The sequence below is a fragment of the Prorops nasuta genome, unplaced genomic scaffold, assembly GCF_024137725.1.
Source record: "Prorops nasuta isolate Cenicafe-Biocafe unplaced genomic scaffold, Cenicafe_Pnas_1.2 PNAS00009, whole genome shotgun sequence".
NCBI lineage: Eukaryota > Metazoa > Arthropoda > Insecta > Hymenoptera > Bethylidae > Prorops > Prorops nasuta.
The window spans coordinates 8,377,853-8,398,885 of NW_027116806.1; the positions used below are offsets into that span (position 1 = coordinate 8,377,853).

General features: G+C 37.0%; 4 protein-coding genes across 10 annotated transcripts in view; 2 read left to right on the top strand and 2 right to left on the bottom strand.

The window, feature by feature from the left end:
- Window positions 1-11,334, top strand: part of mgl (megalin) — a 48,932-nt gene extending 37,598 nt beyond the window's left edge. For 2 of the 4 annotated variants that reach the window (XM_066732035.1, XM_066732032.1), the window contains exons 8-22: window positions 59-688; window positions 777-1,172; window positions 1,296-1,863; window positions 1,973-2,216; window positions 2,360-2,967; window positions 3,132-3,424; window positions 3,531-4,048; window positions 4,132-4,372; window positions 4,517-4,771; window positions 4,852-5,358; window positions 5,451-6,414; window positions 6,494-6,593; window positions 6,693-8,905; window positions 10,028-10,113; window positions 11,104-11,334. In XM_066732035.1, the coding sequence (XP_066588132.1) occupies window positions 59-688; window positions 777-1,172; window positions 1,296-1,863; window positions 1,973-2,216; window positions 2,360-2,967; window positions 3,132-3,424; window positions 3,531-4,048; window positions 4,132-4,372; window positions 4,517-4,771; window positions 4,852-5,358; window positions 5,451-6,414; window positions 6,494-6,593; window positions 6,693-6,968 (5,600 nt within the window). In that variant the 3' untranslated portion in view covers window positions 6,969-8,905; window positions 10,028-10,113; window positions 11,104-11,334. The remainder of the gene's footprint in view (window positions 1-58; window positions 689-776; window positions 1,173-1,295; window positions 1,864-1,972; window positions 2,217-2,359; window positions 2,968-3,131; window positions 3,425-3,530; window positions 4,049-4,131; window positions 4,373-4,516; window positions 4,772-4,851; window positions 5,359-5,450; window positions 6,415-6,493; window positions 6,594-6,692; window positions 8,906-10,027; window positions 10,114-11,103) is intronic. The other 2 variants (XM_066732034.1, XM_066732033.1) reach the window with 2 other exon arrangements.
- A 1,179-nt stretch (window positions 11,335-12,513) lies between these two features.
- Window positions 12,514-14,280, top strand: LOC136776221 (alanine aminotransferase 2). Its single transcript, XM_066731601.1, has 5 exons — window positions 12,514-12,531; window positions 12,740-13,072; window positions 13,151-13,595; window positions 13,665-13,933; window positions 14,002-14,280. The coding sequence occupies exons 1-5, from the start codon at window positions 12,514-12,516 to the stop codon at window positions 14,278-14,280; spliced, it is 1,344 nt and encodes a 447-aa protein (XP_066587698.1).
- Window positions 14,281-14,282: 2 nt separating this feature from the next.
- black (glutamate decarboxylase-like protein black) lies at window positions 14,283-17,291 on the bottom strand. Of its 2 annotated transcripts, XM_066732050.1 has the most exons (3): window positions 17,152-17,260; window positions 16,868-17,074; window positions 14,283-16,035 (listed from the first exon to the last, which is right to left on the bottom strand). In XM_066732050.1, the coding sequence occupies exons 2-3, from the start codon at window positions 17,066-17,068 to the stop codon at window positions 14,659-14,661; spliced, it is 1,578 nt and encodes a 525-aa protein (XP_066588147.1). In that variant the 5' UTR covers window positions 17,069-17,074; window positions 17,152-17,260; the 3' UTR covers window positions 14,283-14,658. The 2 variants fall into 2 exon arrangements, with proteins under 2 accessions (XP_066588147.1, XP_066588146.1); XM_066732049.1 differs by having other exon boundaries at window positions 16,868-17,291.
- A 1,053-nt stretch (window positions 17,292-18,344) lies between these two features.
- LOC136776497 (membrane protein BRI3) lies at window positions 18,345-21,026 on the bottom strand. 3 transcript variants are annotated; one of them, XM_066732057.1, is made up of 4 exons: window positions 21,008-21,026; window positions 20,174-20,276; window positions 19,673-19,815; window positions 18,345-19,600 (listed from the first exon to the last, which is right to left on the bottom strand). In XM_066732057.1, the coding sequence occupies exons 2-4, from the start codon at window positions 20,229-20,231 to the stop codon at window positions 19,469-19,471; spliced, it is 333 nt and encodes a 110-aa protein (XP_066588154.1). In that variant the 5' UTR covers window positions 20,232-20,276; window positions 21,008-21,026; the 3' UTR covers window positions 18,345-19,468. The 3 variants fall into 3 exon arrangements, with proteins under 3 accessions (XP_066588154.1, XP_066588152.1, XP_066588151.1); XM_066732055.1 differs by lacking the exon at window positions 21,008-21,026 and adding an exon at window positions 20,706-21,000; XM_066732054.1 differs by lacking the exon at window positions 21,008-21,026 and adding an exon at window positions 20,706-21,000 and having other exon boundaries at window positions 20,174-20,333.
- Window positions 21,027-21,033: the final 7 nt, after the last annotated feature.

A 21,033-nucleotide genomic window follows, 5' to 3' on the forward strand; every position in this document is an offset into this window, starting at 1 on the left:
CCCACCAACCCTATATATACATATATAATTGCTAATGCCTGTTTCTCTCGCTTTGCAGCGTATCACTCTTGCAGTCCGAACGAGTTCCGGTGCAACAATGGTCGTTGTATATTCAAGACATGGAAATGCGATCACGAAAACGACTGCAGGGACGGAAGCGACGAGGAGGGTTGCGTTTACCCCCCCTGTGCAACCGGCGAATTTACATGCGCGAACCAACGGTGTATACCGCTGGCACAAGTCTGCAACGGAATCAACGACTGCAAGGACAACATAACTTCGGACGAGACTCACGAACGATGTCCAAGGAATACAACGTGTCCGTTGAACCACTTGAAATGCGAGAAAACCAACATTTGCGTGGAGCCCTATTGGCTCTGCGACGGGGACAATGATTGCGGCGACAATAGCGACGAGAATCCTCTTCATTGCGCCGAGAGAACTTGTCCTCAAAACAGCTTCCGCTGTCCGAATCACAGATGCATTCCGGCGACTTGGTACTGCGACGGTGACGACGATTGTCTCGACGGAAGCGACGAGCCACCGGGCTACTGCCAATCCGAAGGAAGAACTTGTTTCGGTGACCTATTCACCTGCGACAATGGCAATTGTATACCTAGAATTTATATTTGCGATGGTGACAATGATTGCTTGGATAATTCGGATGAGGACGAACGTCATCAGTGCAGTTAGTATACGCTGCTTATTCTGTTTAAGCGAGACTTTGTCCTCTTAAAATTTCTTCATTTTTTCTATCTCTCTCTTTCTTTCAATAGATGATAAAAAATGCGACGAGGAAACAGAGTTCACCTGCACGGCCAATAAAGTTTGGAACCGTGCGCAATGTATACCAAGAAAGTGGCTCTGCGACGGAGACCCGGATTGCGTGGACGGTGCCGATGAAAATGTTACCCTACACCATTGTCCGGAGCCAACGACCTGCAGCAGCAGTCAGTTCACCTGTCAGAATGGACGTTGCGTCAACAGAAGCTGGCTATGCGATCACGACAACGATTGTGGCGATGGTAGCGACGAAGGAAAATTCTGCAATTCCCAGTACAAGACCTGCTCTCCGCACGAATTTACTTGTCACAATTTCAAATGTATCTGGAAACAATTCAGGTGCGATGGCCAGGACGATTGCGGTGATCACTCCGACGAAGTTGGTTGTCGTAAGTATCCAATAATGGTAAACACGTGTAGTATATTGCGCTGAATCTTTTAACAGACTACACACACACATATGCATAAAGATAGTCTTCTTCTTCTCACACTCATTCATATACTACTTTTAGCATCGAAAGCGAAGAATACCACTTGTCCGAACGCCGGAGAATTCATGTGTTCCAACGGAGTTTGCATCGATCAACAATTGGTGTGCAACAAAGAACCCGATTGCGCGGATGAGAGCGATGAGCCAGCGCATTGTAACGTCGATGAATGCGCTCGTGTAGAGACCAATCAGTGCGGTCACAGATGCGTCGACACACCAACCAGCTACTACTGCGAGTGCTATAGCGGATACAAGCTTCTTCCCGATGGTAAAGCTTGCGACGATATCGACGAGTGCATCGAGACTCCTCAAGTATGCAGTCAACAATGCGAGAATACACCTGGTGGATTTTATTGCAAGTGCAACGGACGCTGGTACGATCGTGCGGCCGATGAGCACACGTGCAAACGCCGTGACAATAAGGAACCTTGGCTAATTTTCACCAATAGATACTACGTTAGAAATATGTCAACCGACGCGTCGAAATACAGTCTCATGCATCAAGATCTCATCAACGTTGTTGCGCTCGACGCTGACTATGCGCAAGAGATGCTATACTTTTGCGACGTAACGGCTAAAACTATCTTCAGGTACTGTAAGAGGCCATCCTTGAAAAATTTTATTTTTTGAAACGATACAGTTTTTATTCGGAAATTGAATTTTTTGTTAATGTTTCTTCTCTTCGTGTGTGTTGTATAGAGCGAATGTAAATGGAGGCGAGAAAGAAGCAATTATTCGACACGACAGCTTGGGCTTGGAGGGCATTGCCATTGATTGGGTCGGACGAAAGCTTTACTGGTTGGATAGGCATGCCAAGCACTTGGATGTGTCTGAATTAGACGGGACAAACAGAAAAACTCTTCAATCCGGTATAGCTGATCCTAGAGCGATCGTCGTTCATCCTGGTATTGGATACTTGTATTTCACATCTTGGCATCTTCAGGTAATGACGATAATCTTTAAATGGAATGCCCTTAGTTTTTTAAGTACAATCTAATATTTTCCCTCTCTCTTATTATGTACGTGCGCGCATGGGTGTATGTGCTCACACATCAATCTCTAACCTCCTTTTTCACACGTTTACAGGCTTACATTGGAAAAATGGGAATGGATGGTAGCAACTTTACAAGAATTTTAACGTGGGAGGATGACATCGCTTGGCCAAATGCGTTGACCATCGATTATTTCACCGATAGAATCTTTTGGGCAGACGCTCATTTGGATTACATAGCTTTCGCTGATTTCGAAGGTCACAATCGACGAATCGTACTCTCCGGTGCTTCCGTACCACACGTTTTTGCTATAACTGTCTTCGATGATCATATCTATTGGACGGATTGGAATTTGAAGGCCATCAGCAAAGCGGAAAAGTTTTCTGGTGGAAATCTTCAAGTGCTGAGAAATACCACACACAGACCCTACGACATTCACATATATCATCCACTGAGACAACTTCCGTATACAAATCCGTGCGCGGTTAATAACGGAGGCTGCTCGCATCTTTGTCTAATCGCACCACCCGCTAGCTCCTACTTATTGGAAGGTTTCGGCCAGCCTGGCGTAACCTCTTACAAATGCAAGTGTCCTAATCAGTATACTTTGGACAAGGATGGAAAGACCTGTATCGCAAATTGCACAGCTGGACAGCACCGATGCGGTCCACCGGATGAGAAATGCATATCCTGGGATTGGAAGTAAGTACATTCATATATATAGGATTTCAAAGAAAGACAATAAAAGCGCTCGATTTCTTCTGCTCGCTCATCAAGAAATCGTCCTTTATCTACTATTTTTATATATCGGATACAGAATATATACATATAAACGTAAGAAAGAATAAATATCATTCGTTTGTCAGATGCGACGGTGAGAAGGATTGCCAAGATGGTTCCGATGAGTCTGCATCCTGCCCAACGAGATCTTGTCGACCAAGCATCTTTCAGTGCGCCAACAGAAATTGCACTCCTGTCACCACAATATGCGATGGAGTTGATGATTGCGGGGATAACAGCGATGAAGCCAATTGCTCACTGGAATGTTCGGACCTTCAATTCAAGTGTAAATCGAGTGGTAGATGTATTCACGATTCCTGGAAATGCGACGGAGATGCAGACTGTAAGGATGGATCGGATGAAGATCCGGCTATTTGTCGTAAGTGCAGCAATTTCTCGAGAAACAATAGAAATATACAGCATATTTTAATATTAAATAAATGGAGTACTGAGGTATTATGTTAATTATTCTTGCTCTCTTACAGACAACAGAACATGCGACGAAAACACCGAATTTACCTGCAAGAACGGAAAATGCATACTGAAGCTTTGGATGTGCGACGCTGATAACGACTGTGGCGATGACAGCGACGAGCCTGCATATATGTGTCGTCAAAGAAATTGTACACATGGTTGGCAGAGATGTCCTGGACACGCCAACTACCGTTGCATTCCTAAATGGTTGTTCTGCGATGGCAAAGACGACTGTCGCGATGGATCTGACGAACGACCGGAGAACTGCCCTAAATGCGACTCGAGCTTGGACTTTCAGTGTGCCAATAACAGATGCGTGCCGAAGCAATGGATGTGTGACTTTGCCGACGACTGTGGGGACGGCAGCGATGAGTCGGAAACCATATGCAAGGACCTTTACAGGGAATGCTCCGAATCCGAATTTCGCTGTAAAAATGGCAAATGCATTGCTTCGAGATGGAGATGCGACCAGGAGGACGACTGTGGTGATAATAGCGATGAAGAGGAGTGTCAAAATTTCACGTGCATGGTACGCTCGCATTCTTCCTGTTCTTCGTTATATCTGCACCATCCGACGCGACGAGTAGTAACAATTTGATCGTTTGGTTTTAGCAAAAGGACTTCTTCCAGTGCCTAAGTGGCCACTGTATTTCCATCAGCCTTCGCTGCGACGGTACGCGCGATTGCTACGACAGGTCCGATGAGATCATGTGCTCACCGCGTTATCCAGGAGGAAGATATTGCCCGCAATCGAGATTCGAGTGCGACAACAATATATGCGTCTTGCTGTCCGACAGATGCGATGGTAGCGACGATTGTGGCGATGGCTCCGACGAGAATCCAGCCATGTGTGGTAAGTAAGCTCCTCGTCGCTTAGTCGGAATCTTCTTCGTCTCGACTGCAGAAAGAATTATCTTCATCATATATATTTATAGTTTGTCTTCTATTCGCCAATCATTCGCATTAGCCGTTCTATAAGAAAAACTCTCTTTTCCAGCAAACTTCACCTGTGATACCGCCAGACGCTTCCAATGTGCCAATCATAGATGTATTGCCAAATATCAATTGTGCGATGGCATTGACAATTGCGGCGATGGTTCCGACGAGAATAACATGACGATGTGCGCAACGCATGTACGACCTTGCGATCCTACCACCGAATATCAGTGCGCCAATAAAAAGTGCGTCGATAGGGCCAGACTTTGCGATACTGCTGATGACTGCGGTGATTTGTCCGATGAGTTGGGTTGTCGTAAGTATTCTGATCGATTATCGGTCGCCAATTGCACGCACGATCCAAGGGAATTAATCATTGCTTCGTACGATTCGTAGATCACAATAAGCCTTGCCTGGAAAGTAACAAGGGTGGCTGTGCCCATTATTGCCACAACATAACGGATGGCGGATACATCTGCGCTTGTTATCCGGGCTACATAATCTCGCAAGTCAATCGAAAGCATTGCGAGGACGTTAACGAATGCTTAACGGGACAGCATACCTGCTCGCAAATATGCACGAATCTCAATGGTACCTACAGCTGCTCTTGTCGACAAGGCTTCCAGCTGTCGGACAATTTAAGCGGTGTATGCCGTACGGAGGACGATCAAGCTACCTTGATATTCTCCAATGGTGCAGAGCTCAGAGCGTACGATATGCGTCACAGAGAGGAATTCTACGTGATATCCGATGAAAAGAGGATCCAGGCTGTAGACTTCCATCCTAGATCGGAATACGTTTTCTGGATCGACTCGCACGACAATACCATCAAACGATCGTACATGGTGAATGCTAAAAATGGCGAGGTCAAGACCGGCTTTGCTCAGGATCTAAACATGAAAAGTAACCAGACAACTTTGCCTAATATTTTATTTACATAATTACTAGTCTGTAGCGTTTCATCGAGTACTACTAATCAAAATGCTGTTTTTTAGGTGATGCTAAGCCAACCAGCTTGGCGATTGATTGGATATCCGATAATTTGTATTGGACGGAAGTCGACAGTACTGGGGCAAAAACAGTCGGTAGAGTAATGGTGTCAAAGTCTGATGGAAGGTATCGTCGTAGTCTTGTAACGGTCGATCTGGAAAATCCAACTGCCATCGTGGTGGATCCTCAATTTGGTCGAGCGATATGGGCAGACTCTGGTTCGCAGCCGAAAATAGATATCAGTGAGATGGACGGTAGCAAGCGAAAAGTACTCGTCGGAGATAAAATAGGAAAACCGAGCGGACTCGCTATTGATTATGCGATGGATCATACTCTCTATTGGGTGGATATGAAATTAAAGCGAATCGAGTCCATCCGGCAAGATGGTAGCAACAGGAAGCTTATAATTCAGAGCGAGGGAATATATCAACCGATAGCATTAGATGTATTCGAGAGTAATTTATATTGGTTGCAAATGCCATTTGGAGAATTAGTCAGGCAAGATAAGTTTGGCAGAGGAGTGCCACAAGTTTTGCTGAAAAACCTTGAGCTTGCTGGTGGACTTAGAGTCTATCATCAATTAAGATATAATACAACCTTACGAGACCGTTGTTACAACGATCAGTGTAGTCATCTTTGCGTGCCAGTACCTGGTGGACATCGGTGCTTGTGTCCTGACAGCGTAGGTCCCCAGCAACCAGTACATTATAATGAGAGACAGTGCGATGCTACCAGCGAAAGACCTCGACCTGCTCCAAGGATATGTCCTTGCCAGAACGGTGGCCGATGTGAAGATAGCAAGGTCGAATGCACGTGCCCGACTGGTTTCCAAGGTCAACACTGCGAAGTAGGATTAGTAGCGGCAAGAGCGAGTGGTTCCACTGCTGCTATCGTTATCCCTATTGTTGTATCTCTTTTGATACTTCTTACTGCCGCAGCTATTTTTATGGTTCTCAAGAAACGGCCGTTGTAAGTTAATCATACATTTATTAATTTTTACATATATATTTCATAGGAAGAACTCTAATTAATGAACAATCTGCTTCAGTGGAAAGCCAGGGGGTTTGGGAAGCTTAACCGGTGCTCAAAGTGTCTCCTTTAGACAGGGAAGTAATGTTGAATTTGGTGCAACTCCTCACGAAAGGATGGTGAGTATTGTCTTTGAGTCAAAGAATATTTTTCTTTCTCTTCCCCTCTATATATATTAGCCTAAACTGATTTTCTTGCTGATGTACAATTTTTTACAGGAACCCCTTGACGTGGAATATAATTTGAGTGACGTAAGTAGTAAAAACAGAGACTTCAGTAATCCAATGTACGATGCTGTAAACATGGAGAGCGGTACAACGAATGGGACAAGTGCGAGTAACATGTACGAAATGCCAGCTGAGATGAAACCATCCAGTATTCAGCACAAAGAGCCGCCGCAGCTTCATATCAAACGAAGAGAACTAGATCCTACGACCGTAGACTCTGGCAAGGACACCCAGCAATTAGTGGAGGAGGATAAATCCGAATGCTAGGTAGTCTTATTCCAGTATGTAGAGATGCTTTCACATCTATTGTACTTCGATCTCACATGAATACTGGAAATTTTAAGAATATAATATCTTTTATTCAGGAAAAGAACAACTGTTCAATTAAGAAATGAATTTCTTTTTAGCTGGGAATAATTTATTCACTAAAATAACTATTTTTAATCAGTCGACTATAAAACATTAATCAAAAATTTATACAAACAAAAGAAATAAGATTGAGATCCGATTACAATAGGCATGCCTTGATCGTGTTATTTTGTTTAGGTATGATTTGTATAAGTCTTGTAAATATAATTACTATGAAATATTATTGTCATGTTATCCATGTACCATAAAAACACAAACACATTCCATTTTCTCTCAAGGATGCTTGAGCTATATAGTGATAAAGATTTACATATTTTTATTAATTATAACAAATTTATATGAATGTAAATGTATGTACATCTATTTGTTTACACCACTAACAGTCTGTAAACGTATAGATATATATTCATATTGGACCAATAAAATGAATTTGATAACGAATATTTTTACAAGTCGTGGTCAAATTAAAATGTTTTATAATGAGAAGTGGCCAATCGAAAACATCCAACTTGGTGCATCGTATTTTTATGGTGAATGGACTTTTACTGGATCAAACCAAGATTTTGTTACATGTTTCATACAGCGCGCTCTGTTAAACATTATTAAATATAATAAATGTTATGCAAATCGATTTATTATTACATATACATATATAAAATAAATGTTTTTTTATTAACAAGGCCTAGAATGTTTGATCGGCCACGTCGATGTTATTGTATATTTTTGAGAGTATGTAGCGTATGTCAGTGTACAGCTTTCCTTTCGCGCTAACTGTGATTGCAATTCATTAATTAGGATGATCGTAAGAGTCTCCTATCTCGGAAACACTAGCATTTCATGCATACTTGCAGGGGATGAAACTTTTAAAAATATATTTATGCTATCATTTTTGAGCAGAAAAATAATATAGATTGTACATATGTATGAATGAGAGAATATGGCCGTCACTGACTCGCTCTTTTACGCAAAGTAATTATACATAAAAGTATATATATATATACATGTTTAATGCGTTTATATAATATGTATGTATATATATATATATATATATATATATATATATATAAATATATATATACATATATATATTATTGCAATCGACTTTGTCCTGGGCAGGACTCCAGAGTGTCCTAATAATATTATTATAATATATCAGTATTTTGTGTATTTTAATCGAGTTGACAAGATGATTGTTAATATATTGTGCAAATATCAAACAGATACCGTCCAAGAATAAACATTAAGGCTCATTTTTAAGTTTTTTTTAATATACCTGCAAATCTTGCAAAAAGAAAAATCTTGTTTAATAAATTGTACAGAATGACGAAAATTTTTTCAAAAAAAAATATATATATAATTCAAATTGGACAATAAAATATATAAAGGAGCTGTATAAATTATTATGTCTTTGTCAAGATAATTAGTAGTATAATAAGAATCCTGCAATCACTGATATATATGAGTCTTGTACTCGTGATGCTGTATGAGACATGATTTATATTTTGTAATAGAGTAGATTTTGTAAAGATCTATTTCATCATACAGTCATTAGTTTTATAAATAATACATTAAAACAACTAATGTGCATTTGAAACGTTTTCTTCCTTATTGTTTACGCATCTCTCTCTCTATCTCTTTCCCTCATTTACCACCAGTGAGAAAGATTTTTCCTCGAGCGATAAAATTATATAATATTATCTAAAAATATCTTTGAAAATGTATTAGCTGAAAAGTACCATTCAAATACCCGCCTCACGACGCATAAGTAAAAATAATTGGACGGCCGCGCGGACGTCGATTCGGCGATAGCAAAGCAAAGTAGCAAGTCTGCTAAGGTAAATCAATTCAAGTTAATACAGAATAGTTAGAAATACTGTGAGAATTTATATAAATAGTCAGTCCTAAGAGATCAATCGTTTATCGATCAGAGACCAATATTTTCTATGTAAATTTGTTGGCATTAATACAGATGACTTATTTACATAAAAAATGCGCCACATAATACATTGTATTGTAGAGCATCATTCTTATTCTTAGTAGTGTATCTGACGTGTTTATATGTATAGCTGCTAGCTAACCTAAAACTTTACGTGTGTATAATATTAATATTTTCCAGAACAAAAATACAACAGGTCGATTTACCATTTGCTAACCCGTCAATTATTACTTGTAATTTTAAAAATACGTATTTGTTTAAAAATTATTTTGACAATTTGATTAAAAATAGTTGCCTAGTCGACATGTTTTATGTGCCACGCGTGTACAATAAAGAGTATGAATTCTTCTATAAAATAAAATATAATTTTTTAGTAGCACGCTACATCGAGTGAAATGTACAGTTAATAAAATCATTTTATAAAATGTGTAGAAAAAATATGGTAAATATAGTATATCACTGTGTTACAAGAATAAATGTGTACATATATCATAATTGAGATATTATGTAACACGCATTCTTTAACTTTTACTCGAATTATTATAACACATTATTACCGTATATAAAAAAAAACTGTACTTAAATAATAATAATTTCAACAAAGTACTCTTTTGTTATTTTTTTATGCTATCAATGCAATGGCGCGTCACTTTTGTGTTACTCTCACCATTATTCTCATTATCAATCAATTAACAATTAACAAATAACAAATTCAATGTGTGAACTACGGATAAATATAATTAAAAAATTATACATTTTGATCGATCGTTTTTAAATAGATTTTGATACGACTAATTGAGTTATCGGTGAAAGTGACGTAAGGAATACTATAGCTGACAGATTAAAACATATTACTTTTATGAATCAAAGTCTATGATGATACGCAAAATACACAGTATAGGGATTATAGAGTAGCGAAAAGCGATGACCTTTTCACATCAAGCTGTTCCTTGAGTTAATAAATATAAATTAAATTTTCACTTGTGATATATATCTGTCCTGCGCATAATGTATTCTGCAGTATTCATCTGGTATTCCCAAGCGACAGACAGCTTATGGAGCACAAGCACGAACTGGAAGCGCTTACAGAACTTGTTTGGTGAATTGGTAGTATATCAGTTATTATTGCACTTGTTTCATAACGTACATCGATAAAATAGGTATTTTTAATTTGATAACAGAACCCGGCGAAGAATATATGCAATATTTTTCAAAGGAATGTAAACCTAGGCACATACTTGAAATACCCTTTAATCCGGACGGCACATTTTAAAACTTTTAGCGTTGCAAAAGTCACGTATTATGATTATATATATGTGTATATTGTTGACGTCAATTATTTTAACTTTTGTCATTCCGCGTGATGATTAATTTTTTAATTAATAAGCGTTTCAACAAACAATTCGTGAAAATTCGTAATTTAATAAAGAAATAGCACCAATTCATCATTCTTCAAATAATATTTTTCATTTTTTTAAATGATAAGATCTTAAATTATTGTGTTTCATTATAATAATAGTTACTTATATTTACCTACAAAGAAAAATATAAATTAATTAATGCTATATCAATGTGTGCGGTACAAAGTAGAAAGTTGTAATTGACAAAAAAACTTGAATTTCCTCCCATTCAGCATACATATATATACAAAAGAATAGACATTTTCACATTTCTCAAACATTACTGGAACATAAATACTATGCAGTGTTATGTCTCAACAATGTTTTACAAATTTGAAAATGTTCGTTTATACGTACATGTACTTTGCAGGCTATTAATATTGTATTGTGCAAACCCACATAAGTATAATGTAGTATAAATATATAAACACTTCACACTTACAAAAAGCTGCTGATAAGAAGTTTACTTAAACGATAATGATTTCGTAGAGCATAGGTTTCGCTACATAGAATTATAACTGTTTGTTATTGTCACTGTTTGTAAATCTCATCTCTATGATTTATCTGAAAGATGCAGATTGAACGATAGAAAATTAAAATAAATACCTAAGTATTATAAATTCATTAATCTGTATTATATTATACGATATTTATATTAACATTAGTTGTTTGATGAACTTTGACATGTATTATATAGGACCGAAGGTGTTGTGCGGGAAAGAAGCATAGGTGGCAGGGCGTTCGACGAGTTTGCGGATCGAATCCCGAACCCGAAGCGTGAGAGGAGAGGAGAGGAGATTCTTCGAAAGGAAAGTCATTTGCGAGGGCTGTGACAATTGTAAAGCAACGAGAAAAAAACAACGAGTTGGTTGGTTAAGGAACGGGGAAAAAGGCTGACCCAACTGAGACACGTATTTATATTGAGAGAGTGGACGATGTCGCACTTGAGGAACGTCGTTATCGCGAATTGTTGGCCTAGGGCATGGGAACGAGGGGGGTTGGCAGGAGTAGGGGTGATGGGGGGAGGAGGAGGAATAGCAGCACTAGCAGGCGGCAAGCCTACGTGCCAAGCAGCAGTGACGTTAATCCAGCCGGTGCCCGGTCGTATACAGTCTTCTCGTGGTATGTCTAGTACCGCTCTAGGAAAAAAAGTCCTCACCGAGGACAATGTCTTCATCAATCTCAGGAAGATGGAATATGCGGTCCGTGGACCCCTCCTCATTCGCGCCATCGAAATAGAAAAAGAACTCCAGAAGGTATAAGCCGGTTATTTTATACTCTTTCTCTGCTTACTCTTCCTCTTTTCCTTTTTTTCACTTCAACTGTCATTTCTTTCCCTTCTCTCTTTACACGCTCATTGATTCTACTTGTTAAAAAGTAGGTGTAACTTAATTATACTTATCTCACGCGAAGCGTAGCTCCGTAGTTTTTGTTCAAATTTTTTAACCGTCCATTCAAATATATCGTTTACTTCACTCCAATCGGTCAACGCAAAAAATATATGCCTTAAGCTTCTCTCGAAAGACTAATTTAAAACTTTTCGCTGGACAACTTAGTCACTTTTCGATCATCAAATAATTTTTTGTATATTATATTACACATAAAATTTTGACACCTGCTGCTGCTACTGTTGCTGGTAATGACGCAACAGCCACCAATGTCAAATTGATTTGCAGTTTCAAATTCTCATGCTTTCCACAGCACATATGTACAGAGGATTCAGAAGAATTTAAACTGTTTTCCTCGTGTTCTAAAAATAGAGGAAAAAAGCAAATTCTCTTCGTGTTAACGAGTATAACATTCTATCATTTTATTGTTTCTACCATTCCTGTGATGTCTTATAATTTTCTTCGGAAATATTTCTCGCGCATAATCTTTTACCGAACGTTGAATAATTCTATTCTGCTGCTTTTTCTCGGTAAAGATAAACACTTATTATCAGTCAAGTCATAATCTTATAAATTGCTAAATAATCGTTGATATTGTCTAACTTTTTTCTATTGCACTTGAGTGCAAAATGTAAATTGACAGTAAAAGAAATATATTTGACTTTGCATCTAAGTTTTGAAATGTATCAGAGCTTTGTGCGTCCAATGCAAAATAATCCATGCTCCCAATTTACATTGTAAATGAGGCCATATTGACATGTGTATGGTTGTGTAAATTAAATTTCCTGTTGAGTCATAACTGCTATATATCAGTTAAAGAAATGTACTTTAAAAGCTGACATTGTTTCCTTATTTCATTAAACCTACATAAGATCATGTCAATTAAAAATACAAAAAAAATATATATATACTCCTTTTCTAATTGTTTTATTTAATTTCATGCAGGGAGCTAAAAAGCCATTTAAAGAAGTAATCAAAGCTAATGTCGGAGATGCTCATGCTATGGGTCAACAACCAATCACTTTTTTGAGACAAGTATTGACACTGGCAGTATCTCCGCAGCTTTTGGATGATTCGCGTTATCCAGATGATGTGAAGGAAAGAGTAAAAGCATTGTTAACAGGCTGCAAAGGTGGAAGTGTTGGATCATATTCTGAATCAGCAGGTGTTGAAATTGTTCGCAGACATGTGGCTGAATACATTCAGAACAGAGATGGTGGTATTCCATCTGACTACCGGAATATCATTCTATCGAATGGTGCTTCTGATGGTATCAAAGTATGTTTGAATAACTAAAAGCCCTCTTTGCTCCATATTGTAATGAGGAATATACATTAATATGTTTCTTTATTCCAGTCATTCCTAAAACTCTTTAATGAAGTTATTGATGGGAAGCCATCTGGTGTGATGATTCCTATCCCACAATATCCTTTATATTCTGCAACTTTGGCAGAGTTTGGTCTTGAGCAAGTAGGATATTATTTGAATGAAGATAATAAATGGAGTTTAGATGTGGATGAGCTAGAACGCTCTTTATCAGAGGCAAAAAGGAAATGCAATCCCCGTGTATTAGTAGTAATCAATCCTGGAAATCCAACTGGTCAGGTCTTAACTAGAGCCAATATCGAGGATATTATTAGATTTGCATATAAAAATCATCTATTTCTCCTTGCTGATGAAGTTTATCAGGATAACATTTATGATAAAAACAGTGCTTTTCATTCAGTTAAGAAAGTATTGACAGAAATGGGAGAGCCTTACTCTAAAATGGAACTTGCTTCATTCATGTCTATATCTAAAGGTAAATAAAATTTTATCCTCATTAGTTTTAGGTGTCTTTAATAGTCTATAAAAAAGCAAATTTTACCAGGATACATGGGAGAGTGTGGAATTCGTGGAGGGTATGGCGAATACCACAACATGGATCCAAAAGTAATGGCTGTTCTGCAAAAATCAATCTCGGCAATGCTTTGTCCAACTGTATTAGGTCAAGTGGCAATGGACGTGGTTGTTAATCCTCCAAGGCCAAATGAACCATCGTATAAACTATTCCAAGAGGAAAAACAAAGAACTTTATCCTCGTTAGCGGAAAGGTCACGCTTGGTCGTTGACACGTTTAACAGTATTCCAGGCTTCAAGGTAATTATTAGATCCAATTGAATCATATCTTTTACATATTAATCTGATGTTTGCATTACTGTTTATAGTCGAATCCAGCTATGGGTGCCATGTACGTGTTTCCACGATTTGAATTGCCAAAAAAAGCAATAGAAGAAGCAAAAGCTAAGGGACAAGAGCCCGATGTGTTTTATGCGTTCAAATTATTGGAGGCTACAGGAATTTGTGTGATTCCTGGTTCAGGTTTTGGTCAAAGACCGGGAACATATCATTTCAGAACGACGATTTTACCTCAGAAGGATAAGATCAAGACGATGCTCGAAACTTTGAAACAATTTCATTTGAAGTTCCTAAAAGAATACAGCTAGAACGGCTAGAACTAAAAATATCAATGTACATGTAATTTCAACTTGTTGTCAACTTGCGCACTTTGGACCTTTGCAAAAAGTGTTGAGAAAGAGATTAATGCTGAGATTTGTGTTCAATTGTTATTTCGTATTGTTAATTCAAATTATTTGTATATAGCAACCAATTGTAATTATGTCTTGTAATAGTATAACTAAGGCTAAAAATTTTACAGATCAAAAATATATAGACGTTCTTTAAAAGGAAGGAATAAGCAATAGTGTGTGTATGTTTATAAGCTTGTTTCGATAGTTTATTATTACAGGATTTTACAGAAGAGCTTTGTATGTTTTATATTCTAGGTTCTACCACTTTTGTAGGTGTTAAGATGATCATACGTCTTAAAGATCATTCGACAGCCTCTCGATTTCCTCTATGAAAAACTCCATATCTGCTTCCGTTAAGCCGGAATTTTGAAGTACTAATCTAAAGAAGTTTGGCATTCCACGTAAAGGCTGATAAGTAATAAGCATCGAACCTTTTTTTACCATACGTTCTTTCACAATCGGTGCTATTTCGTGCAGAGCCTTTGATAATTCCTTGTCCTTTAATTGACGTTTGGATGGAGGAACATACCAAAAACATACATTGGTACATTCTGGTTCCAAGATCAGTTTCCAGCCAGCACGATTACGTATGCGATCGGCGAAATATTGGGAAAGTTGAAATACTCTATTAACGTGAGCTTCGAAGCCCTTGAGACCCTTAGCTTTCCACATGATGAATAGTTTAAGGACATCTGCCCTACGACCACATTGGATGTATTTGTCTCCACAATCGTATTTTGTATCGTAGAACTTGTCAGGTTGGAAGAGATACGAAGCATTCTCTGCGTGTGCCAACTGCAGAAGGCCTTCGTGTTGCAAGAGAAGAGTCGAGCATTGCTGAGGTGCAGCCAATAATTTGTGTGGGTTCCAAGTGACGGAGTCCGCTAATTCAATTCCGTCTAGTAGGGACCTGTGCTCCTCGGACATCAATGCGCCTCCTCCCCAAGCTGCATCTACGTGGAACCACATTTTGTATTTGCTGCAAACTCGAGCAATGTCCTTAAGAGGATCAAAGGCACCCAAAACAGTTGTCCCTGCTGTTGCTGACACCATTAAAGGAACGCTACCCTCGTTCACAGCTCTATCGACCTGCTCGATAAGATCGGAGACACACATTTTTCCCCTATCGTCGACCTTGACGCAGTACACGTTTTTACTGCCAATTCCCAAAAAGGATGCGAGCTTTTTCACCGAATAGTGAGCGTCTTCCGATGTGAATACAATCAATCTCTGGCTTTGGCACAGACCAGTTTCCTTGATCTTTGGAAATTTGTAATGACGAGCTAAATTAATTGCGTAACCATTGGCAATGGAGCCGCCTGGACAAAAGATTCCTTCGCCCCTACCGTCCTTCCAGCCGACAATTTTTCGCATTTCTAAAAGAACTTTATCCTCCATTAATGAAAATACCGGAGAGACCTCGTAAGTGTAAACCGAAGGATTCAGAGCATCCGTCAGCCATTGTCCAATGAGGCCGTAAGGATCGATCGTCGAGAATAGTTGATTCACGAAGTGAGGATGACCGGTTTTCACGCTGTACTTGATGATGTTCCGAGCTAAGGACAGTAGCTCCTCGTCGGATGTCGGCTCTTTTGGCAATGACAGGTCCACTTTGGATGGCAATACTGCAGGTTCTACCCATTCCACAACACGATTTTTCCTCGAGGTACCCTTCGATAAAAAAATATTTATGCTATTAATTCCTTTTCTCCTTCAATTTACACAATCTCTATAGGCCCGCTAATTAAAAAGAAACCACCGATGCGTCTTCATATACATATATAAGGAAAGATCATTATTTGGCATTGACACAGTCTGAATTAATAAGCAGCCAAGTTAATCAAAGGCAAAATTCTATTTCATTTAACACTACATTCCACGACTTTTTTTTACACCTTTTAACGCTTTCGCACTTGTTCAGTTAATGTCTGTCGGAAATAATAAAATTATACATTAAAAGAAAATCATGACTATAAACTAGACGGCATTACGAGTTATAGGTACCAGTATAAAAGAGCATTCTTGCAAGAAATTGTATTCGATTTACTAGTTTTTCTATGAGTTCTTTTTTCTTTCTCTCTTTAATAATGTAATTTTTTAGGTAAGCTCGTCCTTGCTTTGGTCATTATGTCGAGTAAGACAACGTACAAAGTACTATAAACTATCTCTATAAAATATCGAGTCAATCTCGCGTAGCATTGATTTTATGGAAACTGACAACGGAAACGATACAATCATTGCTACTTAGTAATCAGAGCGAGAAATCGGTACGTATTAGTTTCACAATGCGTTATAAGCCTGCAAGTTCGAATTACAATTCTCCTTATGAGATTGTCTTACATGACTCGTTACAAGGATTTTGATTGATACGTCGCACAAAGCTGTCAATTTATTATGCAATCGCGTAAAAAGTCACTTTTACAAATAATTGAATATCAATGATAAGCAACGGATTCGGGAAGAATTTGGTGAATATATAGAGAAAAAATATATTGTCTTTTACCTGAAATATTGCTTCTTCGAGAATGAGCTCGGCAAAATCCCTAAACAGCTTCTCATGATCTTCTCTGTTGGGGAGGCTTTTGTACATCTGACGCTTCGGCTGGTTATTATTAGGATGGGCGAATAATTGTGAGCTCTTTGCGGAAGAATCACCACCATTGACCTTCAGCTTTGCAGAGTGGCTCAAAGAGGTATTAAGCATGTTATCCTGCCAGTTAGTCAACTTATCGTCGATTGAATTATAATTATTACAAATCTCTGAAATGGATGATTCTTCTAAAGTACCTTGAAAGGTAGGCATAGCTACTCTCACGACTTTCCACGTTCTGGTCCTGCAATAGCAGCAACTGCTTCCTTTATATATAATAAAGTTCTCACCAAGGACAGAATCTCGCTATCTATCTCCCTCCATCTCTGCCTGTTGCGCGACGGCCACATAATTAGTTTAATTTTCTGCGAAAGGCGCGCGCGGGGCTCTTTGCCATTACTCAAATTTCACTGCGAGCAAAGAGCAATAAGTAACTACTTATTTTCCTTAATCAATGCTCCACTAGCTATTTAACGTTTACATTCACCTCTGGAAAAACCCTCTTTCAAAACAGTTCATTCATGTGCGAATGTCTCTCAATCTTTCTCTCTTTCCCTTTCGAGCATCATTAGTCTTCGATCATTGAGAGATGACGCTCTCTACTCTGTATCTTTTTAAATATATATATATATATATATATATATATTACAAGCACTGAGAATACATAAAGAAAAAAGCAAAAAATTCACCGCACTTCAGTAACAATTATTAATTCAAGTATGTACGTACGCTTCTTATAAATTGACAGGAAATCCGTAATAGCAAAAAAAGTTTTACTGCAATAGAGACTATGACAGTCGATTGTGATTTCCTTGAATTTTCCTGGCGATAAAATATTTCCTGAGAAGGAACCAGGGTGAGAAATTTTCCAGCTTTTTAAAATAAGACTACACGACAGTGCAGCAAATGATGATTTTGCTTCTTCGATTCTGTCAGGTAATAGGCAATCTTCTCTTCCTTAGATAAAAAATTTTCCATCGGCAAAGAAAACATTTCCACATAGTTGCAAGCAATTAAACACATTAATGCAAAGAGTATATAGTTGGTACGCGTTTTTCTTCCATTATTTATGTAGCTTTTTTCGTCTCACAGGGAATGTAAAGCAAATTCAATCAATGTTGCATTCTTAATAATATATTACTATAGTTTATGAATTATAAATTATATCGACCTGCGATATACGCGACCTTAATACGTAGCAAAAATACTTAAAAAAATATGCTGGAATTGCATCGTTTTCAACCAAATTTACAATCTTCTTATTGTGTCTAAAACTTGTTGAACTTAGAACCACCGTTTTCTTCCTTTCGTATCTTTAAATCAGCTTTAAAATTTTCAACCTTTCCCTTTTATTTTAGAAAATAAAAAGATTTGTGAACATTTTATTCATTTATATATATTTCCGAGATAAAATATTTCTTTTATAATATCATTTTGTCAACAGAAATTAAATAACATATATAGATAAGACTGAGGCGCTCACGCACAAGAAATCCCAGAACCTGGACATCAGAATTTATTTACGTACGCAACGAGGTATTCATTTTTACACGAGAGCTCTATGCAAATAGAAGGAAATTTCTAAACGGTCCTAAGCAAAAATTAACACCTCTTGTGGCTATAGAAATAAGGATTTATTGGTTTTTAATGATCTGAGACATCTGAAGTGCATCAGTGCTTTAAACTTATAATATATATTTATAAAATAGAGCATACCTGCATAATCCATTTCTAAGAAATAAAAAATAAAAGAAACGAAGAATATAACATATTTTACACAATAAGACAATAGCTTAAAATAAGATTATTATTATTATTTGATTAAACCTAAAAGAAAACCATGACTTGGCCGAAGTAATAATATAAAAATCTTTTTCAAAATAACTTATTACTCCTTCTTTCTTACCTAAGATTTGTTAAATATTTCATCATTGCCACTTATGTAACTGTATTACAAATATAGTAACATTTTATTAAGTAGTTAAAGGCAATTAAATTTATGTGACAACTGATAATGTATCAGGCTATTCCCATAATATTAAATTTTGCTCTCTCTCTCTCTCTTTTACAGCACTCCTATCAAAAACTACAAATACAAATCACTTACAGCTCAAATTGTCATTTAAAAATGCTCATATTATAGTAATAAGGTAAAAAAAACCAAGGCTTTTAAAGTCCTTATCAAAAAGAAATTTGACTGGAAAAAGATAAGTTATATCATTCTTTTTAGCATTACATTCTAATTAATTAGGAGCTTGAATAGTTTTATTATCATTTAAAGTGCTCCTTATCATGAAATTATGAAGACTTATATGACTAAATAATTTCTCTTTGATCAACTTCTAGTTGAAATTTAATTGACTGTAAAAATGTATAAAAATATTCCAGCTTTAGGGCCATTAATTTTTGACAAATAACTTTTCATAAATATTAATTTGTCATATTTGAAAATGCTGCAATTCTATATAAATTAATAGCAATGCATCACATGCAGCTGCATATTTTTATGGTTGATCAACCAAAATAGGCTCCACAATTAGAACAACGTTTAGTTTTTAATAAGAGACAGATGATTATTCCAAGGGGGAAGAATACAATTGCGCATAGAAGACCTAAGCATGTATAATCATCTTCCATAACTCCAACCTATCATACGAATTATTTAATTATCAAAATAATCTTGAATACATTATTCTTATAGAAATACAGGATACTTACCCGGCAAGCAGGACAAGCCCCGACCACAATGATTTCTGGCATAATAATTGTAGTTGATTGGGTAGAACCATAAGTTGATGGGTTATTAGCTGGATATGATGGTGCAGTAGGATAATATCCAGGGGGTGGTTGCCATGAGTTTACTATCCATCCAAAAAAATAAAATGTAGCTTTGGCTTTAAAAGTTATATACAGAATGTTTACTTTAACTTCTCCCAGAGCATGATTGCAAAAATTCATTTATTCACATAAATATGAGATATTAATTCTTTGCATGAAATCTTTTTGAAAGCTCTTCATATTTAGACCCAAAAAAGTATTAACCGAAATATTGATATCTTTCACAGTTATAGAGATAAATGCATTCTAACATTCACTTTTTGGGATGAGTTAAAATAAACATACTCTACAAACAATTTTAGAAATGTGTAGAATTAGATAAATATGTATATATAATATAACAACTTTTTTCTTTAATAACCTAAAAATGAATAGATTTACCTGGGGAAACAGCAGAGTATGGAGGAGGTTTATCCGATCTTAAAGGTTGGTTTTCCATTTTTTGGAAGCAAACAACTTTTCAGGGTAAAGAATACTGTAGAATCTTTGTATAACAAAGAAAACAACCAAGTGTAATTTAATCAGCTGATAGCAGGATCGACTAAACACATTAATACATATACATATAAGGCACAACACACTCTTAATAGTGTATATTTTTTTATAATTTATGTAGTGTAATTTTTAAGATATATCACACAACAATAATAAACAAATTATAAATTAATTGATTAAATATATTCTCAACAATGACGTACTACTGCAAGCCAAACAATATATATTACCATTGTGCCGAAGAACAGGTATTATAATAATGTATAATACCATATGTTATAAAAATGTGACATTAAAATCAAGATCGAATAAAGTTGTAGATTTAGATTTAAAAAACTTTTTTACGCTTTCCTTACCATGCAAGTAGTATATGTATTGCATATATATATGTATTTATTTTTCAAATGAACTTTTTTACCTTTCCGCAAGATGGCTTAAGCGACTTTTCGTTTCATAATTAATTCACTGTCTCACACACCCACATACATGTATAATCACACACGGTGTGAATATATACATATATTGCTATTATTTTGTGTAGTTGTAGGTGTTGCTTTCTGATTTCGCCTTTCGTTCCCTACATACATATATGAACAAACACACATAAAAAAATAAATATGGACACTCTCCAACTTTAATACACGTACTTCACGTCTTCACACTTCAATCTATCTCTCTTTCTTTCTCTTAACTCCTACATGGTTACATATACATACACACCTTTCCACTTGCACACACCATTAGTG